This window comes from Malurus melanocephalus, unplaced genomic scaffold (assembly GCF_030028575.1).
Source record: "Malurus melanocephalus ecotype Western Australia unplaced genomic scaffold, MMel_1.1 scaffold_8, whole genome shotgun sequence".
NCBI lineage: Eukaryota > Metazoa > Chordata > Aves > Passeriformes > Maluridae > Malurus > Malurus melanocephalus.
This window is the reverse complement of record NW_026623240.1, coordinates 3,753,300-3,776,778: the sequence shown is the minus strand read 5'-3', so window position 1 is coordinate 3,776,778 and position 23,479 is coordinate 3,753,300. Positions and strand designations below refer to the sequence as shown.

The 23,479-nt window shown below is 36.9% G+C and overlaps 1 protein-coding gene across 1 annotated transcript in view; it reads left to right on the top strand.

Annotated features, from left to right (window-relative positions):
* Positions 1-23,479, top strand: part of HS2ST1 (heparan sulfate 2-O-sulfotransferase 1) — a 77,733-nt gene that overhangs the window by 45,774 nt on the left and 8,480 nt on the right. The window contains exons 2-5 of the mRNA XM_057374458.1: positions 10,221-10,459; positions 16,238-16,323; positions 19,844-19,982; positions 23,392-23,477. Of these exons, the coding sequence (XP_057230441.1) occupies positions 10,221-10,459; positions 16,238-16,323; positions 19,844-19,982; positions 23,392-23,477 (550 nt within the window). The remainder of the gene's footprint in view (positions 1-10,220; positions 10,460-16,237; positions 16,324-19,843; positions 19,983-23,391; positions 23,478-23,479) is intronic.

The following is a 23,479-nucleotide window of genomic DNA, read 5'->3' as shown; positions in this document are numbered from 1 at the left end:
GAGGAGWGTATGTGCATTTTCAGTGTTTACTCATTGTGGAGCTTCCTTTGCACCACATGATACTATAAAGGACTATTGCCAATTGACTTTTCCTCTGTCTTTTCTGTCTAAATTTGTGTTTATGAATTTTTCCTACCATAATATGATGTCTTCCAAGCACTGTTGTCACCTGGGTAGTTCCTTCTTTAACCACTGTAACTAAATTTGCTGAGTATCATGAGTCAAAGTTCAATTTATTTTATTTCCATTTTGTCATTTTTAAAATGTATTCTATGTTATTTTTTCCTTATGTAACAATGTTGCCAGAGAGTCTGTGTCAAGACAGAGAAGTCCTTTTCATGTTTCTCTCTGYTTACTCAGTCTGAAGAGCAGCGCCAGTGTTTAACATGTATCTGGAAGGTGATGTGCCATCAGAATTCACACCAGTGGTATTTTTTGCTTTGAGGTATCCCAGATAAATAATATATTTCTCATAAGAAACTGTATCAATCGGTRTATCATCCCACAGAACTTTGTAGTAGTGTTGTTGTAGCCCCYCCTGCTACTACTGGCTTGGATTAAAATATCTTTCTCATTTAAAATTCTGAAGTAGTAACTTCCATTTCATGTAGCAGAAGGGAAGACYTGTGTGKTTTTTTGGKTTTTTTGTAGATGCTTTATTTGAACTACCAACAAATTTATATATATATATCCTTACATGGTTGCAGCTTGTTAACACAAAAATGAACTTYTGAACCTTACTATTCATATACACAAAAATAGTAGCTGAGAGTATTTGAATTTGAAGATGGAGACTTAATGCAACAGCAAGGGAAATTTAAATTGTGTATATGGAAACCATCGACAGTCACTGGAGACTTAAGCCAAAAGCTACTCAGGAGAATTTGGGTTCACATATGGAGATTTGAAGAACAAAGAATAAAAGTTTGTGTTACATGAACTCAGCAGTGTTAATACTGGCATAGAAAGGAAGTGTTCTGGCTGTACATGTTCTCTGGGGAAAGCTGAGTTCAGACCAGCACCTGCACCTCTGGTGAGGGCACAGACTTCTCAATGTCACAGCTTCTTTGAGAAATTGGGCTGTGAAGTTTCCACAGATCTTTCCTTCAAAATAAGCTGTGCTGACTGTSTAATATGCCTTTAAAATCAAGTTAAATGTCATCAGTGCCTCAGTATTGACAGCTCAAAACACTTCYGCTCTCAATGGCAGCAAAAGGATTATTGCCTTATAGAGCTCTGCAGGTTTCAGCCTTATTAGAAATGGGTTAATGCTAGATTTTAGGCTATTGACTATTGTTGGAAGCAGATTACTTTGCTTGTATAAAATAAAATCTGACAATTGAAAATCTTAATGTCTGCAAAAGATAATCTGACCAAATATGTGGGTTTTCCTAGTGTTTGGKTTGGGGTGGTTTGTTTTTTTTTCAAGACCGGTCAACTCTGCATACTGTGCAGTTCTGACTGCTAGCAAAACAGTATGTAAAGCTAAATTAACTTTCTTGTCTTAAAGTAAATATTTTAATAAATTTGAAATGCCAAAAGAGAATCTTGATTCCTCTTTTTCTCTGGACTCACTGGAGGTAATCTGTAGGAATTCTTTTTGACGTTTATTTCAGTGGCACTGCCTTACCCAGCATAAYATTCTGTAGTTCTGACTTTTAGTAAGTTCAGTGATGATATGTCTCTGATAGTGAACAATTATGCTGTATTGTAGGCAGGAAGCATTGGTAGAGATTGATGAATACAAATCTGTTGTATCCCTCACTGCTGTGGGACCAAAGTCCTGAGGAAGGGGCTGGGATTGTTTTTTAGCTTTTTTATTACAGCTACCTGAGATGCTGTTGAGGGAATTGTTTGCCCTTTTGTTCTGGACAAATTTTCATCAAATAGTCCTTCTTGTTCAAAAAAAAGACTTGGGAGAAGACCAGAATATTTCTCATGCATGTAGGAAAAGAATTCTTTTTAATTAAAAAGCTTAATCCAATCTAAATCAGGATTAACACCAAGAGGCTTTCAATGAGCCAGCTGGCACTCCTACCAAAGAGAAGTTTTTTGTACAAAGCCACCTTACTGTACACATCCCTAGTCCTGCACTGTTTCTGYTTTTACCAAGCACAGGGAGCTCCATATCACACTGACATGAAATTAGGTCAAGCTCTCACTTGTATGATTTTGATTTTGCTAGTCAATGTCTGCTGCAAGAGGTTTATAGTAGTGATGTCAGTATGCAAATACTTGAAGTATGATTGCCACTGTTTCTTAGCATGGAGAAGATGGTTGTGGAAGGTTTGCATTAGCTGCTAGTTGTGTCACAAATGTTCTATAATGCATGCTTTCAAACTCATATTGAGGATTTCATCTGGGCTTCTCTCATGAAAATCCAGCTGAACTTCCAGGGAAGGGCCAGGGAGGGTATGTGTTGGGAGGGCTTCTTTGTAATGTTCCCTSCATGGACTCCTTGAGTCTGCTGGGCCACTGCTCCTTGGAATCCTCTGAAAGTCAAAGGGGGAAGGGCTCCCCTTAAAGTGGGGATTATTTTATTCAGACAGGAACCAGGTTGATAMTGCTGGTACTTTTATTCCTAGTTCTGCCTGAGAATAGCTTGGGCTTAGGTGTGAAGAGGGAAAGCACACCGCAAGAAGAGTTTTCCAGAGATAATTAAAAAGTTTTAATTTAGTGTTTGTTGTAATTCTAGCATTTAATTAAAAATAGGGAGGTTTTTGTACTTTCGTTTACTTAAAATGGCTTTGATGTTCCTGAAATACAGTTTTTAAGTGGTCTATATGTTGTTAGAGCTTGTCTTTATTCATGCTTATCTTTTTGATCTCCATTGCAGATGAGGTCTTTAGGCTGCAAACCTTAGAYTGGAAAAAAAGATAAAGCAGTATTTTTTATCTATGTTGATATTTTAGTTACATGAAGTATCTCGATTAACGATTCACATTTATGAGGAAAAATAAAACTTACTTTTGATTTATGTATAAAGCAACAAGGGTACGAAATTAAATTGAAGTTCTTAAATGAAGCTAAGAGCAAGATAAATGGTTTTCATAAGGAAAACAAAAAATATAATSAAGAGCTTATCTAATCAGTATTTTTAAAATGTAATTAAAATTAATTCTGTAATGACTTAACAAGTATGGGGCTCCTGCAGCATGCAGGCTCATTTCTGTTTTTTTTAAACTTCTCTCAAAACTTCAATTTTACACGAACTCGTATAACAACACTGAGGTTAGAAATCATGTTTATCACTGTAAATGCCTAATCTATACATAGCCAGTGTCAATTAAGCAAATATCACGCTCTATCTGTTGGTGCTACACGGAGTTCTCTTAAGGTTATTCTTGGTACTCTRACTTCCTAAGATTCCTCGTAAAATATTTAGTGCTTCTACCTTAACCACGTCAGTTGCTGTTCTGATCAGAAGGCAGTGCTGTTTGCTGTCTTCCTTTTTTTGGCTGTTAGACCAGATGGCAATAGCTTGTTTTCCAGATTAGGTTAGTTTAGCCAAGAAGTGTGAAGACAAGCAGGGGTATAAGTGCAATATGTTGCAAATAACAGTATATCTTAGCAATTAGTTTTATTAAACCTGATGGTGGCTTAYTAGAATACAGCATTGTTCTTACATAAAGGTCTTCCAATTATTTTAATAGATATTTTAGTGATTCTTTTTGCTTTTTTCTAGTCAATACCCTTTTTAAAAAGCAAATGTATGTCTAGAGAAAGCTTGTATAATAATATAAATAACAAATATGTATAAATAACCACCAGTCTCCAGGCTGCCTTACTAAATGGAGTCAGACACTATATTGATCTTGGGTTTTTTCACTCTTTGAATTCGATTTTTCTTGAAGGAGTGACATGCACATTTGTATAGTGGAATGCTTGTGACAGTTGTGACAACYGGATGTGTGTAGAAAGCAGTTCCATTAACTTTTCTTGCTAACACTGGAGACCTGCATTAAGATATTAAGGCACTATAAATACGAGGAAACCCTAATGTTATATACTCAGCTGAGGTTTACTATTGAGAGATCAAATCGCCAGTTTGCAACTATTTTTCTTTGCTTTTATCATAGTCACACTGCTTCATAACAGTTTACTGACAGTTTTGGGGTTCKGAAAAGCCTAAACCTTTTTCTTCGTGTGATTACATCTTTTCTTAACAACTATCTCTTTACTTGTCCTAACAAAACAAGAAATTGCAAGTGGCTGGGAGAAAATAAAGGTGAATGGTGAGTGTTGTGTTTGCTCTTATGCTAATTCATCTACTTGAAGTCAGCACTTGGGTCAAGCAAAACAAATAAGTCTGAAGTTGGAAAGTTTATGGAGCTACTTGACATATGCTTATTTTTAARTATACTACTACATCATGATGAGTAAAGATGTTTTTTACCTAACCTTGTAGTTAGYATTATGTGCAGTAYTCAGGAACCATAAGAGTGATGCTATAGTTAGAGCTGAAGATGTATTTTAAGTAGGCACCTTTTGTTTTAAAGCATTTACAAATTTTTGAAAATGTCAAAATTGGTGAAACTAAGCCTTCTATTTTTTTCCTTTTTTATTGGATGCTGTTTTACCAAAACATCTGCTATAAACCATGGTATTTCTGGGAATAACCATGCTTGCTGGGGTATCTAAACTATGATCTATAAATGCAATTCATCTGATATTTAAGTTCCCATGGGATTTTGTCTTGTTTTGCCGTTCCTGGGACAACTTGAGATGTAGGCACTTACCTGTCCTATATATCATGTGACTTTAAGAGGTTTGCTGCTTGGGTACGAGTGTTTTTGATGCGTGATTGAAAAAAATTAAATGAAATTGCAGTTTTGTTTCTTAGAAATCTCACTTACTATTTTTGTCCACAAATAAGTGTTGGTCTTTAATTCATGAAGTTGCTAGAGAATCCATGGTGGTTCTGCTCTTAGTAAGACTTAAAACTAGAGTAGCATAGAGTTGTTATTTATAAAGCTCTTTGAAACAGTTGGTATGTTAATACCGATACCTTGCACAAATTTAAGGCATTTTTTATTATTTCAATTTCTATTTTTCCTTCAGATTTAATTGGATATAGTGATACATTATTCTCCATGGCCATAAATTGTCATAGCACCATTGGTTCTTTCTCTTCTTCTCTCCATCCSTGAAGTACTGCTATCTCATAGAGCTGCACTCTGGTTTGTAAGTCGTGTGCTGCTAAACAGCTCCCAGGGGAGGCCACATTTCAGTGATGGATGAAGGCTGTGTGTATATGGTGGGTGTTGGAAATGATTCAGATCATTAACTTGGCTACAGAATTATGATTCGGTTTTAAGCTGCTGTTCAGTTTTCTTCATCAGAGGAGAATGGAGTCCATAGTGAGCGGGTTTTCAGTCCTGCTCTGGTTCAGCATTTAAGCCAATCATGTGTTTAATGTAGCTTGTGGGCAGGGAAACAGCTTGAGGGCTGCTCAGTGCCTCAGGCTACCAGCTGCTTGCCTGATCAGCCTGGGAGCACAGTGGAAAGAAAGCTGAGACACCAAGTCAGTTGGCTTCAGTCTTGTTCCCAACTGGAAGAAACCTGCTTTTTGGTTTAACATGGCATCCTGTAGTGTAGATAGAGAGCAACTGTTTTCTCAGGGTTGGGGCTATCAACACCAGCTCTCAGTTCCTTCACATCATGTCAGTGTGACCAAAGTTTGAATCCATGTCTTTCTCTTCTGTTGGGCTACACTTGAAGGCTGCTGAGCTAAAATTTCTTATAAGACTGAGTCTTTTCCTCCGCTAAGTGGGAGCTTTCACAATGAAGCATGCAGGTACATAAGACATATTGAAGAGAGAGCCTAAATAATATCTGTAGATACAAGCAGAAGGAAAATAGATACAGAGGGCAAATAACATAGTCTCGGAAAGTGGAATGGTATGCTCTGAATTATTCTTCCAGTTACTTAGTGAACTTGATTTTGACAGCCAGCAAGGCTCAAAATGTGTCTTTCATCAAGAGTGGTAAGTGCTAAGTTAAAAGGTAAAGAAGAATTTCTGATTTTGATAGATTTCTTTGTTCCGAAATCCCAGGAGGTTCTTATGCTTCTGTGAAAAATGTGAGGAATTTGAAATGTTTGGTTTTGTTAATCTTTAAGTTGTTAAAATCCATGACACGCTATTTTCTTTGGGAAGATTTTGTATGCAGTTATGCAGTTAACACTTGGATTTGAAGTAAATGTTAATAAGCTTGTTTTACCTAAGACATTCATCTATTTGAATGTGCAAGGAATGTAGACTAATAACTGCTTATGATCGCAGTCATTTGTTTCTATAATTATTTAAATATTGTTCATTTGGGTGATTTGTTTCTGTAATTATGTAAATACTGTTCAGCTGTGTTTTCAAATATTTTAAAGGTATGTGTGGGTCCACTGCATTTTCACAGGTGATTTTATAAGTTGAAATCCTTGGCCTGTCCATTTCTTTCAAAGTGTTTCTTGTTAGTAACTTGTTGAGATCCTGCTTTGACTTGAAAGGGCAGCGACCTTGAAGTGGTGGCATAGGGAAGAAATGTTGCTATTAGTGCTTCTGCTGAAGGAGAAGACATAATTTGCCCATTTTATGTTATTTTCTGGTAGCATKTGATGGGCAAACCAATTTGTTGCTAGCCATGATATTTGGGGGTTTATTGCTACAAGAAAATGTCTCAAGAAATAGAAGTCATGCCAAGATGCTGAGTTACAGAAATGGGATAAAGGAGGATTTAGAAGAACACATAGACAAATAGGTGAGAAAAAAAACTTGTTCTGCTGTTTAYGAAGCAGCTATTTCAGCCAACTAAAGACTTTCTGCAAGTAATTCATCTGCTGGTAAATAATCAGTGCCACAACTATTATTGCATTGATCATATTGGTACTGCCCATGTGCACACTGTCCTTGCAGCTGATGAAAGTTTGCTTTCAGGACAACTACAGATGATAAAACAGAGTTTATCTGAAGGGTATTGCAATTATATTATGCATTACAGTGAAATTRAACAAGCAGTAATAAAGAAGTGTGAGACAGAATCTCTTATGCCTTAAAATTATCCTGTATTACAGTTTTATGAAGGCCTGGCTTGTGTTCAGAGGTGTCACTTGCTTAAATGCTGCATATCTTTTTAAATTGATGTAGTTATGTAATGTCAAGTGTAGAGTGCATGGTTTTAACCCTGTTTAAGAACTTGGCTCTTAATAATTTTGCATAAGTTTTTTTCCATGAAGTTTAAATATAATGCAGTGAAAGCAATGAGACTGTAGAACATTTTGTCCATTGGATCTCTGATAGGAAAGGAGTCACCTGTCCTGATTTTTTTAAACTTGTGTTCATTGAAACCAGTCCAACCTGATGTAGAGWGGTTCTTGTAATCAAAGTTAAATTTGCGGGGCTGTCATCTAAGCAGAATTTTGGTAAACACAATATATTTAGGAAATACTTAACATCTTCTTCCTCCCTACCTTCCACATGTAAAATATCATTAAAGCATACATTGCAATTTCTACCATACTTCTAGAAATATATAAGCATTGTTCATTTTTCAGCTATTATAGGACTTCTACTTCCAAGATTGTTTAGATTTTATAGAAGAGCAAATAAAGTAGTTAATCAAATGCCCATTAACTCCTCAAATTCTCTAACTTCTGATTACACATGTATACCAAAGACTATTCTCAGTTACCATTATTGCAGACCTCTTCTGCTCTCCGAATAATAGATCAACTAACTAGCCTTATCAATGAATAAAATCTATATGCATCCTTGTAACAGTTAAACTGACKTYGCMRTAAGTRTCAGAAGCGCTTCCCGACTTCACAKGAAAAACTGCAAACTATTTATTACTGGGAAAAATGTGCACTTTTGCAAAACTAGTAATTTTCATTGTTGTATTCCTCATAGACTACAATGAAATAGGTCATTAGGATGGCTGACCAGGCTACACACTTTCAGGTGCTTTGTCCGCTTCTCGCTTCCCTTACACTGTAACAGTTTATATCCTTCACTTCATTTCAGCTTTTGTTTTTTAATGATTGCAGTTATTTCAAAAAGGTGATTTCAGTGCTTCATCTTAAAGATCAGTTTTTGTTTTAGTTTGGAATTTAAAGCCTCCTTATTTTTTCATTGTAGGACTGTCTGTACAGTTCAGGCTTGTGAAGGTTTTGCTCCTTACATGAGTTCTTGCTTTTCCCCCCACTGTGGGAAGCTGAAGGTGGTTGGCTGCAATAGCCTTTRTGCTAATTGCATCCAATCATGCAGCTTTTATATCTTATGCATGGTCTTTAAAGTGCACTTATCACACTAATTCTTGAATCATCGAGGTTTAAAATACCTAATTAGAGGAATACTTCTCATCAATCCTCTTGCAAATCATGCCTGTTTCTCACAAACTTCCCTCTTCCATGTAAAAGAGGAAGCTTCCCTCTGCGCCAGCCAGCCTCATCAGCCCTGGGGTTCTGTGCAGCTATGATTCAAATCTAGCTTAGATCTACTACTCTGGTGTAGAAAATACCAATTAAATTTGTTTCATTTCAGCCTCTCTAGGTGGTATTCAGTATCCGTGTAGCCTTGGGCAGCCACATGGTTATGTTCCCTACCAAATGCTTCCTCTAAGCTGCTGCTGGCAGGAAGGGGAGAGTTGCCAGCCCCATTTTGTTGTAGCCGTCTTCTGAGAGATGAAACCTGAGCCTGTTGCCTCTTCTCTTTCCAAAATAGGACGTTTGCCAGCAGTGATGGGAGAGGTAGCAAATGAGAAAGGAAGAAGCAAAAACTGTGACTGATGTAGTGGGGAGCAACAGATGTCATGTGGAAAATTGAGATATACTCAATAAGCATTTTCTACAAACATTTTCATACTGATGTAACTTAGTTATGGGGTGTGAGATATGAGCATATGAGAGAGTGAGTGAGTTTAAGCTTTGAAGCATTTCAGACAGATGGAAGTTTGTGGTTTAAGAGAATTTATGTGGAATTACAGGGTAGGCTATTCACAGCTTAATGATTCTGCTTTAAAAGTGATTTTATGTTGTAATTAAGGGGATTTGGTGAAAGAGAATAGAAGGAGCTGGGTTAGAGAAGCAGGGGAGTAAAGGCCAAGAGCTGCTGCTGCTCTACCCTGTAAAAGAACATAATACWGAGAATTACAGGTTACTTTTGTGATATCAGCTTCAGCTTGCACTGTTGACAAATGCAGATTTCTTTGAATACATTACTGAAGGCAATATCACCATAAATGAATGAGAGAAATGCTTTGACATCTGTATTACAAATCGTGTTAAAGTACATACTTATCTGGAACACAAAAACCTGTGTCTCAATCAGTGCAGGGTATTTGATATTCAACAGCATAAAAAAAAAAAAGAAAGTGCTGTAATACCATGAGTTTTATTTTCTAAATAAGCTTTTAGCACTCAAAGTAATGTTCAATTACTCAGAGTATTGCCCTTTGTATAAAAGGAAAGATGGTTTATTTGCAAAGTACTCACTCTGCCAAAATGTGTTGTTCATAGCTTTCCATGTTTCTTTCTTTTTGATGTATTTGATGTATTGCAGTACTTGGACATCACTTACCTTAATGTTGCCTGTTTTGTAAGCACCTCTTGCTTCTATTCTTGTCAAACTTCAAATTAATAAAACTAATAGAATTTTTGCAAGTGCATTTTGCAAGTGCAAGTGCATTTGTAATGCTTTACTCTTGGGGATTGTATCCATTGAAATAAAAAAAAACAGTGGTTACATCTGAATGACAGTGCCTCTACACAGTCAGTTGACTGTGGTCTCTGGTGTTAGTATTTCTGCTGTTTCCAGAAGAATCATATTTTTCAACTTGCTTGRTTTATTTCTTCCATTATTTCTTCCATTATAATTTTTAAAGAGGTGTATTGTAGAAATTATTTGGGATRTTTCAGGGATGTTGCCATTTTGATAGTGCATTATAGACATTTTTCTTTAGAGATGATGATTTGCAGTGACATCAGTGTAAGTCATAGAGTATGGTCTGTGWTCCCTAAGCATATTGTTTTCTAGCCTTTGTGTTCTATGTTGGGCTGTATTTCATTCATTTTTATGGATTAAGTTCTGCTTCAGGTATGTCAGAAATACATAAGACAGCAAGTGTTTATTACTGAGGAGTTGCTGCTTTTCACCAGATGGTTTTCTAAGGTTTGAATTTCAGAATTGGTGATACTTACGTTGAAATTTTGTATTTTTCATTCTTTACAGAAAGGGCTATTGCAAGACATGAAGTCAGAGAAATAGAGCAACGTCATACAGTAGATGGTCCCCGACAAGATGTGACTCTGGATGAAGAAGATGATGTGGTGATTATTTACAACAGAGTACCCAAGACTGCCAGCACATCCTTCACAAATATTGCCTATGATCTCTGTGCGAAGAACAAGTACCAYGTTCTGCATATCAATACAACCAAAAATAATCCTGTTATGTCTCTGCAGGATCAGGTAAGCTGCTGAATTTGGGATGTCTTTATGAAACAAGGGAAGAGCACAGGAAAGAAGAATACTATTGTAAACTTGGGTGATCTGATGTAATTGGCTTTMATGTCACATTTTCCAATATAAGTGAAATCTAGTGTGTTCATATTTTCTTTGTAGAGAATTAATATTATTTCTTGATAGGTTGTGGTTTTTGCTGGGCCACTGGAGGTTGTAAGTGTTTGTTTCTTGCACAAAAACAAAGCTAGAAAGGGAGATGACTAGGGTAGAAATGACCTTTGTTGTTGTAACTGTTTTGGCTGTGTAATACTACTTGCCTGTCATCTCCATCTGCAGTGAATGCAGTCTTAGGCAATTTGCTCTCTGAGTAGTGCAGGCRCTGTGCCATGCTGTCAGGGCTAGACTTGTGTCTTTGGTGCTGGGTCTGATCAGGTCTCACAGGTGATAAAAAACATACAGAAGAGTGGTTGTGAAGAGCTTGCACTGTGAGRGAAGGGTCACTTTGCATCCATTTAAAGCTCTCAGTAAAACCATTGTAGTGCCAGACWATGAATGATCATGGCTACCACTGCATCAGAAGATGAGGATTTAAAAAATATGATGAAGGCTCAATGCCCTGTTTTTCTTAGGCTGGGGTGAGGAAGTACGTTTGTTGGTTTACTTTCTTTAAYATTTCCTTGGTTGTCATGAGTGCATTTGCAGAGAACCCAGGTTAGAGATCTGAAACACCACTGTCATCATCCCTGCCTGTGAAACAAATGTTTCTGAACTCCGCGCTGCCAGTTGTATGCTGATCACTTGAGTTGATATGCAGCAGAGGCAGGAGCTGCTCTGCATTGCAGCATGTCAGCACTGAGCCTTCCAGCTCCTTTAAGTGCACRTCTGTGGGCAGAAACAGCTCAGCACAACTGGACTGGGGTGAGGGGAAGCAGATGCTAAAGGTGCTCCACTTCAGGACTGTATATGGGAGAAAGCTTGAGGTGGGGATCTCCGTACAGAGGAAATAATGAACGTAGGTGACGCTGGAGTCTGATTTGTGATAGTGGGGTTGTGTTACTGTTGACTGTTGCCTCTTGTAAAATTGTTTCCTAAATATGAAKGTGATATTGTCATACATGATTACTGAGATTATTAACAGTAAATCTGGTAGCCATCACTATAGTCTGGTCCATGGCRTAAGAGCAAGTGTTAAAGACCTGTGCACTAACAGCAGAGGGATTTTTCAAAAGATTTAATAAGCCTATATCTGTTAATTAAAAGTCATGCTCAAGTCAGTCGTACTKACTGCTGCACTTCTCACCAAATTCTGTTTCTGTCAAGGTGTCTGTTGAAATGGAGGTGTCCTGAATGATAGGAGAGCTAGTCATTGAATAGGTATAAATTAAGCATAGGCTACCTTGAATTTTTACTTCMGTTTGAGCTTAATTAAAATAAAAATTTGTTCTTTAGTGGCTTAGTTTTGTGTAAGAGAAACTTTTCATCTTCCCTCTGATAATAATCTGTTGAAAAATTAAAATCTGTAAGTGCTGAGCATGTCCTGTCAGTCAGTCCTACCTTCATTTGATACTATGCTRTTGTAAGGTGGTAAGTTATGTAGTTTAATTAGGCAGTTGATACTCTTCTTCTTTGGTGGCCTTTAACTGGGAGATGCTGACACTGAAGAACTTCATATATTGCATAGTTGTACAAAGACGCAGAAATAATTATTCATCTTTAATATATGGAGATAACAACTTACCATTGTAAGTCATAGTTCATCATTCTGGAGATGGCAGGGGTGCTGAGTGGCAGCTGATGACATTTACTCTGTGTGGGTTTGGATTAGAATGACATATTCATGTGCCACCTTCACCAGTATAGCTCATTTGGGTGCAGTAGGTGTTTATGGGCCACTAGTAAATTACATAAACACATCATAGAGACAGAATTGTTTTATTAGTGATACTGTTTGTTAAAGCAAATCTCYCTGAACAAGGTGAAGATTGACTTGTGTCTGGCAGAAATTTGTAAATTAGAGAGCTTTCTTTTGTGCAGTATTTCTGCTGTACTTTTTCCAAACTACTGTAATTCTGTAACAGATTTTAAATTCTCTGTCCATATGTGGAACCTTTACTTCTTGAATGCAATATGAAAAAGATGATATTTAAAATCCACTCTTAATATAGTCTGTATCTGATTTGAGATAATCCAATCAGAGTCCCTAACACCCGTTTTAGTTTCAGGTGTAACTTGTCCCAGCAGCCCTGCTTTCTTTTGCAGTGTCTCTGGCAGCAGGATCCTGGGAACTGCCCCTCTTTCTCCAGGTTGGGCCTTTTCTCTGGAGGAAGCTGAGTGCCATGTTGCCTGCAGTGCATTTCTGACCTGTGTGGTCTGCAGTAGAAACACTTGCTTTCCTTAATTAAGTCAGAGTAGTTGTTTGGTTGAATTTATTTTCTGCTTGCATGTCAGCAGTGACACTTAGTCCATAAAAGAATGTCTGTGTTATGGCTATCAGGATGGCACACCAGCCACACAAACTTTATTGGTTTTGTTACATGGTGAAATTGTCATCTAAAACGTTTAAAATTAAGTGAATGTTCTGCATTACAGCATGTATTCTTGATATATTATTTAAAAAGTGGGTGTGAGAACATTCTCTGTACTGTTGTGAATGCTASAATTACCCAGTGTTTCACTCCCTCAGCTTGCTGTTTTCTGTTTCTTGTTCTTTTTTCCTCCTTCAGTTTCTCTCTCAGTTTTTCTCAAAAGATCAACCTGAAAATAYATTACCTTGCTTCCAGGTGCATTCTAAAACAGTTGGTCTCTCAGAGGCAGCACAGTCACACTGGTGTTAGTGGTATTAATTCCCTCTGCTAGTGCAGGTTTCAGTGGCTGTCACAAGTGGAACAAGTGAAAGGTTGCAGCAACTCAGGAGTGCAAGTACTGTCATGTGCTTGTGAACATTGAAGAATTTTTCTCTTGRAGTTAGATGGCCTACTATGCACACTCTTGCACACACATGTGCATACTCGTGCATGCTCTTACACACTCACACATTCACTCCCACTCAGACAGGCACATGTGTGTGTTTGTGTGCCCGTGTGTGTGTGATAGAGAGACTGATGGTTGCAGTTAGTGGACAGAGATCAGAGCTTACAGCTTTAGTTTGCACTCATGGCTTTTTCTCAGACAAGTATGCTGGTTGGGTTTTMCCTCCTTTTGGCTCACTGGGACTTGTTTTAAATTCTTACCGTCCTAGAAACTGAATGTGTTTAACTTACCTTTCAGGACATCTTRTGCCCCTAGAGTACGTTTGATCTGGCTTTTTAATTCAGTGAACCTCAGCTGATTTCCCACTTACTAAAGGCTGTGAAGCAACTTTGTAGCTGATTATATAAAAGCACCATGAAACAACTTCACAGGAATTMAATTCACGTCTATCTGAACTTTTAAAGTCACCTCAAATTTTATTCAGTTGGGCTCAGATGGAGAAGCTTGCTCTGTCTCTTGAAAGCTCCAGTATCCACTAAGCCCTGAAAAGAAAGGTAAAATTGATCATATTTAACAGTATGACGCAGTGAGCAATATTCATCTCTGACCTAAAATGTGTGAATCCAGACTCATTAGGCTGTCCGTGACCTGGAACAATTCTGGCTTTTGGAATGCTGCAAACTGTGGGAGGAAAAAAAATAATCTCTTGCCTGCAGGCTACTTATAGGTGTTAAAAACTATAGTTCTCAGGGGCTCAGYGTGTTGCAGGTCCATCTTAAGACAGATGTAAATGTCACAGCTGTCTTATGAAACCTTCCTAGCCTTCTCTTACCTTGGGTGGTATTAGAGGCTAAACTACCCATCCTGTGCTCTTAAAAATTATTTCCATAGCAGACATAAGATTGTAAGACACAGTAAAGGATTTTTTTAGTTGTTGCTGGAACATCTACAGTTTGATGCCTGATGCTGGCRTGGGGATCTAAGACAAAAACCTTGGGATTTTGTACTTAGCATTACCTTATGTCTAGTCCTATCTATCAGAAACTGAAATTTACTTGATGTAAGATTTCAAAAAGCTTGTTCATGGAAACATAAAAGTACATTTTAGTATGTGGGTTGTGCTGCACAGCATAAACAGCATAACTGGTTTACCTGCAGAGTTGTATCAACCAACCATGACATTTTGGGGTTTGTGGGTGAAGGAAGGAAAGATGATTTATATTTTGTATTTAGGAAACTTCTTTCCCCGGTAAAGGAATATTTATAGCTGAGGCTCTCCACTGAAAATACCTTGTCATTAATCTTTGAAAGATRCAGTCAATGGAAGTGTGGTTTATTTCAGTAGCAGTAAAGGCAGTTCAACTGGATTCATATCATCAGTTTGTGCTATGGACAAAACCAGACAGAAAGGTAACACTGTGCAGTGCTTTTCAGCTAGATTTGCCACAATTTTCATATGCAATATATGATTTCAATTTTGTAATACCACAGACTGTGAAACCTGTGCACTGAAAAAATTCATGTTTCCTGTTATTAAAACATAATATACTTTTCTCTTATCTGAGAGTCCAAAAGCCAGTGTTTAAATAAATAAATACAGGTTATCAGCCTCCTAAATGCTTGACCATGAGTTCTGCACATTTGAAGAAACAACAGCAGGCCAGTCTCACCTCTTAAAATCCTCAACTGGGAGGTTATAATAAATAGTAAATATTACGCYTCAGGACACTCTCAATCCACTTGACCTTACAGAATGTGAGTTAGTGTGTTGTCTTGAGCTCTCAAACCTTCCTTTTTTTGCTCTCTTATCTCACCTCAGTGTCTTTGTGGTTATCTGTTTCTCTGTATAAACAGAAAAAATATTGCAGATGTACAGAGAACACTATCTTTAATTCACAGCTTCAGAAATGGCATATCTTTGTCGGACAGCTCAGGCAGTGCAAATTTATCATCCTCTCTTTATTATCCAATCACTAGTTTTGAAATAACTTGCAGTTACATGCTTTGATGTTAAAATATTCTGTTCATCTAATAAAGCCARGCTCTATCAGGATTTGCATGTCCCACTTAATTTGATCATACTCTCTGGTTTGGGGTGKGTGCCTTATTTTGTTCTTTGAAATGTAAAGTTATTCCTATTTTTGTGAAGTTTGCTGATAACTGCTTTATCAGCCCTCATTCAAGGGCTACTTCATGCTTTAGCATGGAAGTTTCACTGAAATGTTAGGCTTAAGACGAGTGTTCAAAATAGTAAACTACAGATCTGATTTACACTGTGTGTATTTATAACATTTCTGGATTATTTGTGCATTGCATTTTGGGATGGAGGTGTAAATGAACCATCAGTTCCATTTCTTACGTCCAGTAAAACAGGTCTAAGAACATGCTGTAAATCTGGTCCATTTTTATTTAAGAGACTGAGTACAGATCARACAATTCTATCAAAAATGTACTTGCATTTCTACTGAAAGAATTCCACATTCCTTTCAAATTACCAATAAAATGGACTGACAAATATATAAGTGTATGTCTTGCTGATGTTTTTGTGGTAACTTTCATTGAACTGCCCTTCTGATTGCTGTTTTCTGCTTCTGTTTAGTTTTGATCATTAAATTCTGATGACATAAAATCAGTCATCTGTATGCTGCARAAAAGTCTATTTTAGCCAGCGCAATTTATTTGGGTAATATTCAAAATAGACTTTTTAATCTAATGCATTATAAGATGTTACTTACAAGCCGGGAATCACCGTGTATGGGGAAATGTAATTAATTCCAGCAGTGCAGAGACACTTTCTGCTGTGCCCTTTTGCAGGTCCGGTTTGTGAAGAATGTGACTTCGTGGAAGGAGATGAAGCCGGGATTTTACCATGGCCATRTATCGTACCTGGACTTCGCCAAGTRCGTTCCGTGCGGTGCCCGCGGGGCGCGGGTGGGCTCGGCCGGGCTGACAGTGCCCTCTAGTGCCGGGAACCTGGAACTGCAGTTCGCTGAAACGCGCACACTGCCGCTCCCATCAGCGCAGTGTTTGSGGGCATTTTCACCGGTTTCTCTTGTTTTCTTGCATGATAAAATGTAGCCGAGTCTCATTTTAAAAAACCGTTTATATACTGGGATTGGTATTCCTTCTCTAAATTGCAAGCTTGTTTTGCTGAAAATCCTCGCTTTTTTTCTGAAACACTGGCAGTTCTGTTCTAGGATTWGCTTCCCATTTGGGGGAGTTTAACATTCCCGTTCTCAAAAATGTTTCATATAAAGTGTAACACCACCAGCTTCTTAAGTTATGTAATTCTTTTTTCCCTCAATCTCATTTTATACTTTATCGAAATATGATAAGTTTTATTTTGAAATAGTGTTCTGGTCTATAGTAGTTCGACTTGCTAGAAAAAGAATTGAAATAATTTTTGTGGAGTTAAATGCTGCTACTTCTAAAATTAAATGAAAATATAATATGGTAAAAATCCTCCCACMAACTTCAAAGGTTCAGGATCATATCTTTATTCCCACTTTCATATGTTTCTTTTCTTGTCTTTTTTTTGCTTCTGGATCTGAAGCAACGATCCTCAGTAGCTCAGGCTTATGAAAACTTCCCTTGAACTGACAAGTCAGTTTTGCTTAAGATGCTTACCTAGACAACTTCATCTTGCACTTGAAGTATGTGGAAAATGATTTAAAATTGAAAGTGCAATTTTCAGATACCATTACATTTGACTGCACAACTGATACTAACCCCTACTTTTACCTCKTGCTGACAGTCAGTCCTCAGCGTTGTTATGTTTCTGTGCATGAGAGTATTTATTTAATTAAGTTCTTTTTTGTATGTAATAATTCCTTTTGTTTATTCATTCTTTTTACTTATTCTGTCATGTACACTGATTTTTAACCTACAAAGAATGAGGTGGGGAAGTGAGACCTTTGCACATTCCCAATATAGTGTATTATACGAGGAAAATGCTAAAATCCAAAGCAGTAGCTGAAAATGACCAATAGCACCAAGTTTCCGAAGAGTAACWGGCAAAAAGTGTTACTTGCAAATCAGTCAATCAAATAAAAGATATCAGAATTCATTGGTTTCCTTTCTGCCTTTTAAAATGAAAATGTTTCAAGGTTAATAAAACCTTGAACTGAGTGACAGCTTTCTGGTGCAGCAGAGCTGAATGTTATTTTATACTTAGTTGATAAARCTGAAAACATTTTCAGATATTGGAACTTCTAAAACAAAAATAATTATTTTACATCTAGAAAGCATCTAAGCAATTTCACAGATTTCTTTCATCTGCATCTTCCCTGTGTTGTCCTTGTCTTTGTTGTTTGTTATCCTTTCACCTGAGTGATTTTTTTTCCCCCACAACAGCTTGCTTTCTCATACTTTGGGTTTTCATTACTAAAATAATATCTTGAGTACGCTGGTTGTGCTTGGCAAGGCCCACACCTTTAAGGCTGTGAGGTATGTTCTTGTAATGAACATTCTGGTAGTTAAGAAGTGTAAAATATTTCAGAAAAGTCAATGCTTCCTTATACATGGACATGGATATCAGACTTAGGTCCATTGTCAAATATCAGAAGTACCTCTTAAAATGTGCTGAATCTTAAAGTACTGGATTCCATTGATGATTCATGGTATTGAGGACAGGTTATTGTAATCCATCCCTGTAGAAATTACAGTAATAAGTTTATATTTTTTCCTGTTTTATCTTCTTTTAAATTTCTTAGCCACTCTTATTCCCTATTTTCTCTGCTAAATAGTTGGGAAAAAAGAGTTCTTTGACAAAGCAATTGCCAATTCATTGTCATTACTAATAAAGTTGCAGTAATGACTTAGGTTACTACTAGGTTTATGTTACTGTARCTGAAGCTGGTTCTGCAAGCTCATGTGCAAATCCATGTGATTGTACAATCCAGCACAAGCATTTCTAAGGACTTGGACATCTTCATTGAACCTACAGATCTGTGTTGTTCATCGCTTGAGTCTGCTGCTATATCAGAATGGTTTGTTACAGCTTTCTCAGCATTTGCAGTAATCTATGGAAGGAGACCCTTCAGTGGATCTTAAAGAGGGTGCAGTTCAAAGTCTGGACTTTGCATCAGAATGGTTGAACCATTCACACACTCTRCTCTGCAGACTTTGGGCAGTCAGGGCTGGCATGCAGACAGATGCCAGCAATGCTGCCTTTGAGTGCTCCAGTCTGACTCATTGGTACTCTGCTGGCAGCACTGGAGAATCAATTGCTCTTTCTGTAGCCTTTAACAATTTCTCTGTCTGTAGTGCTGGTCTTTGGCAAAAGTAATGCCTGTTAATGATTTTTTTTCTAACTTCCTCCTTTCTGCTGCTTATGCTATGTTTCTGTTCTTCAGGTTTTCAACTTAAGATTCCTCATATGCACAGAATCTGGTAGCAAAATTTACCCATGTAGMAATAATGGTAATGCATCTTAAAACTATGAGTGCTCTGTTTTAGCCAAGCTAGGAGGCATGAATGGCTCTCTGTCCATGCAGAACGCTTTCCCAGTTTGCATAGGAACAGAACAGAACTTTTTTCCAGCTTCTAGCTTTACTTCAGGGCACTTGACACACTTGCAATTTCCATTGCAAGATATAAACTCTTCAATATTTAGGTACCATAAATATTTGCCGTGGGAGGTCTCAAATGAAAGAGAAAATAAAACTGAGAAACCCATTGTAGAAACTGACTTGAATGAGATCACTGAAAGGTATCCTTTGTACAAAGCAGTTTGGTGGTTTAAATCTTTTTCATGTGTCTTATGAGCTTGCCACCTCATTTCATCAGGCTTCCTGTTTGTACAGCAGTACATCAAAATTTGCTTAGGGTAAATGTMTAAAGAAAAATTTCATATTTTTAGACAGAGAAGTTAATATGGTTACAGATACTATCTTAGACTTATATTTAATAAGCATGGCCATATGCATTCAACCCAGGTAATGGATGTGCTCTGAGCTCTGTCTTCCTGCTGTTAGAGTTAATGTCTCTGACAACTGGAGATGTGCCAGGAAAACCACTCATAGCATTGCAGAGGCCAGTTCACAAGGRCAGGAACTCAATATCAAACTTCCTTATACTAATTATAAACATGTATGTGGCTGCTAAACTCGTTATGGCATTTCTAGAATCAGGATGGTTGTRTAAACATTTTTAGTACCTATTTGTATGACAATATGTCTGCTTTGTTTCTATAATAATTAACCCCTAAAATCATAATCCTAGGCAAACAGAAATTGAGCTTATTTTCACATCCATTCARTGCACTGGATATGAGGAGGAAAAGAAGTGATCATTAAACTTCCTCTCGGTGTCATCTATTCTGTGTATAGATTTCAGTTGTAGCAATAGGCAGGCTTTTACGTATTAGGTGAGAAGCTTTGATTTGTCCTTTGAAAGATGTTTTTTCCTCYTTTACTTTAGATTTGGTGTTAAAAAGAAACCAATTTACATAAATGTCATAAGAGATCCTATAGAACGCCTAGTTTCTTATTATTACTTTCTGCGCTTTGGAGACGATTACAGACCAGGACTACGGAGGCGAAAACAGGGGGATAAAAAGGTAAAGTACACCCTATTATGTATGCTGTACTTACAGAAATTAATGTGAAAACAGTTTTTAAAAATGTCCTGATAAAAGCTGAATTGTTCTTTTATCAGCTGTGGTGATAATGGTGGCTTTGTAAGTTRTAGTCTCCATTTCCTTTCCGTAGTTGCAAAGAGCAGGACATTAAGTAGGTTGTTYGTACCCTCATAAATTCACTATATGTTTCAATTTGTTAAAAGAAATAAAATAGTTTTGATTTTTTAAAATTGGTTTTAGGTATGCAGAGTTGTAATTATCAAATTAAGCTTATCCTCCTATGTAAGAAGGCTACATCTCTTCTTGTTGAAGACTGACAAACATTTTTTCAGCAAAAGCTGTAGTACTGCTGATGCTTTGACTTAGTTATTTTCATATAATTAGCAACCCAATTTATTTTTTTTTTTAATGTAAAAATTGCAATGTCTTTTTGAAAACTGGAGTATGATACATACATTTCTATACTTCCTCCTGGTATCTTAGGTTACTGTAGGTGTAAGTTCAGGTTAGTACATTTGAACATTGACTACTAATACAGTTTCAGAATGGCAACATCAGTCAGGCTCCATAATRTATTTGTTCCAGAAAGAATCTGTACATCCACTGTCATGGTTTGCAGTATGACATTTTGTGGGCATGTTGCTTTGAATTTTTTCTTAAATTGGGAAGAAAAGYAGGGTATTAAGTATAGGAGCATAGTTTATAAAACGGTAGCTAGAACAGAGTGTAATCCTATAAAATATAACGAGTTTTCGTACTTTACAGAGCCAAATACTTTTACAATTTCAGTGATAATATTTTCTTAAGTTGATTCAGTTTTCCTGTGATGTTGACAATTTAGTGTTGAGCTGTTTGAGTACCAAGAGACATTGAAAAAATAAGCAAAAATCACACTAAATACAGCTTAGTCTATAAACATCATGTGACTAATCATTTTATTAGTGCTCCCCCATCCAAATAGTGCTTTTTAAATAGYGGGAGCAAACCATTCCAGTTGGGAATTGACTGCTCCTGTGTTAATTGGAGTTYAGCGCCATCTTCAGTTACTGCAGTTACTGCATTTCAGTTTGTCCAGGTATCTTGCAACATAGAAAGAGGAAAGCTTCAAGAACAAATTGAAATTAAGCTTTAAAAATTGTCTTTATAGAATTGGCTAAATGGATGAACAGGTGATACGATATCATAAAGGCATTTTTTAAAAAGAGAGRTAGGATCTCATATTTTCTGACCTGCTGTCTTCCTTTTTCCTACTGCAGATAAGTCMCTTGAAAGCTGAGCATGCTACCAAGTCTCAGCTGTTTCTAGGACATAAAACTTACTAAAAAGAGTGACATTAAACAGTGTTCATTTTATTTTTGAGTTATAATCCAAACAGCCTTGTTAGATAGTCACTGGGAAACATTATGCCAAAAATCCCATAGTGTTGCTGCTYGGTAGACTACTACACTAAGCTTTGGTTGCTGGAAAACAGTTGAAATGCATTCCTGTTTATAATGCTTGCAATGCATTGCATTATTAATTTTTTTTCTACAGAAGTTTTTTTCATTTTGTTATTGATGCCACTTTATTTAGGTCTGACTTGGTTGTTCTTGTACAGATTTAACATGTCCTGGGAACATCTCAAATTCATTTGAATGAAATTGATTTACTGTATCAAACTTCAGGCTTTTTTCATTTAAATCAGGTAGTAGTACTATTTTTCCAAGGTGTCCCTAGAGAATTGTMCATGTATGGATGATGTAAGTTTTGCATACATCAGTTACAAAATTCAGTAAACTCAAAAATGGATTGAGCCAATTGCAATGTCTTTATTCTGTGTTTATGACACTAGTATGTGTTACAGTAGATTCACTAAAAGYTCTTCACGTGAAAAGTAGGGAAGGTCAGAAATTACTTCTACTGGAAGTCAGTTGTTCCTTTGTTAGGGGAAAGGAATCTCAATGTACTTTACACCCTCTTCCCTCCTAGTCCATACCATGGCATTTCTATGGAAGAATTCTTAATTAGTTTTTTATTCTGTATTCCAGTGCTTCCAGTCATAGATAGCTTGGCTCCAAATGCAGCATCTGTAAAGGCAAGGATTGCTTATAATAAAATCTCAGGGTGGATCAGTCAAGATAGGTACATCAGAGGAAGTGTGGAAGGAAGTCTGTCCTATTTCAACTTACTTAGAAAATGGCTTTCTTCCTTTTGCTTATTAACTGTAAAATAAGCTACAGGTATAAGCAAAGAAGTCTTTCTTTGCACAGATGCCAGTTAGTTTTTAGTATATACATTCATAGTTTAGGAGGTGCATTTAACAATATATTGGTGCAGAATTTCCCTAGAGAACTATGCTAGGGAAAGCGTACCGATGTCTTGTTTTCCTAGTTAATCTGCATTTTATCTGTGATGTGGGATATGTACAAGCTATTCTAGAGTTCAGTGTGAGTGAAGGAACCACAGTTTGCTCCCTCTTTGGCATAGTATCAATAATTTTTTCAGATTGTCTCAGAAACTTCACCTCAAAATAGAAGCAAATGATGTTGTCCTTAACGCCAAATAACAATGCAAATGTGTTTTTACATCGTTGCTTTGAACAGAAACTTGTAATTATACAGAAAAAGCAGTCTAAAAAGTTGTCTATGTGGTCTCTTACTATTTCTTTAAGTGTAGCCTAAATAAAAGCCTTGTATCTTTATTAGAAATATCATGAATACTTACTTGATGGTGACACGGTAAAACATTTACAAATTTTTTGCAGTGCTAATGGAGTTCTTATTGTGACTGTGTTGCTGCATTGAAACTCTGTTGCTATAGCTCTGTGTCCACATAGAGAGCAATGTTATGTGGAATATTCTGTTGTGCAGTGAGCCAGTCTCTCAGCTTTTCCGATAGCCAAAAGAAAATTAGCCTCTGAAATGGCAGTTATTTGTCATAATTAAAATATAATAGAACCTTGTTTAACCTAAAACACAAAATGTGCAGTGTTCTATGCTATAAAGATCCAGCTGTTGCAGGCTCACACACTTCCTGATGTCATTTGATGCTATGTGTTCAGTGACTTCTCTTATAGAGAGAATCAATGATACCAGCACTTATTGATTATTTTTGCTAGTTTTGACAAATAGCCTTTGCTAAGGTTCTGTCAAAAGGATATCAATGTATCAGGTAAGATCAATTGTTCATTAGCTGTAACCATAAAAGACTATCCAAGTACTATTTTCATTGAGACAGTAGGTCATCCTAATAACACTGTGAAAGCAAGGCTTGAAATTTCTTTTTTTTTTTTTGTATAACATCATGTATGTGTTTTTCTGTCACCACTACATTTAGCAACTGATCAGTTTGAGATGTTTGATACATATATGGGATTTTAAAGCTCAGCTCCATTTTGTCTTCGTTCCAGACCTTTGATGAATGTGTGGCAGCTGGAGGTTCCGACTGTGCTCCAGAGAAACTTTGGCTTCAAATTCCATTCTTCTGTGGCCACAGCT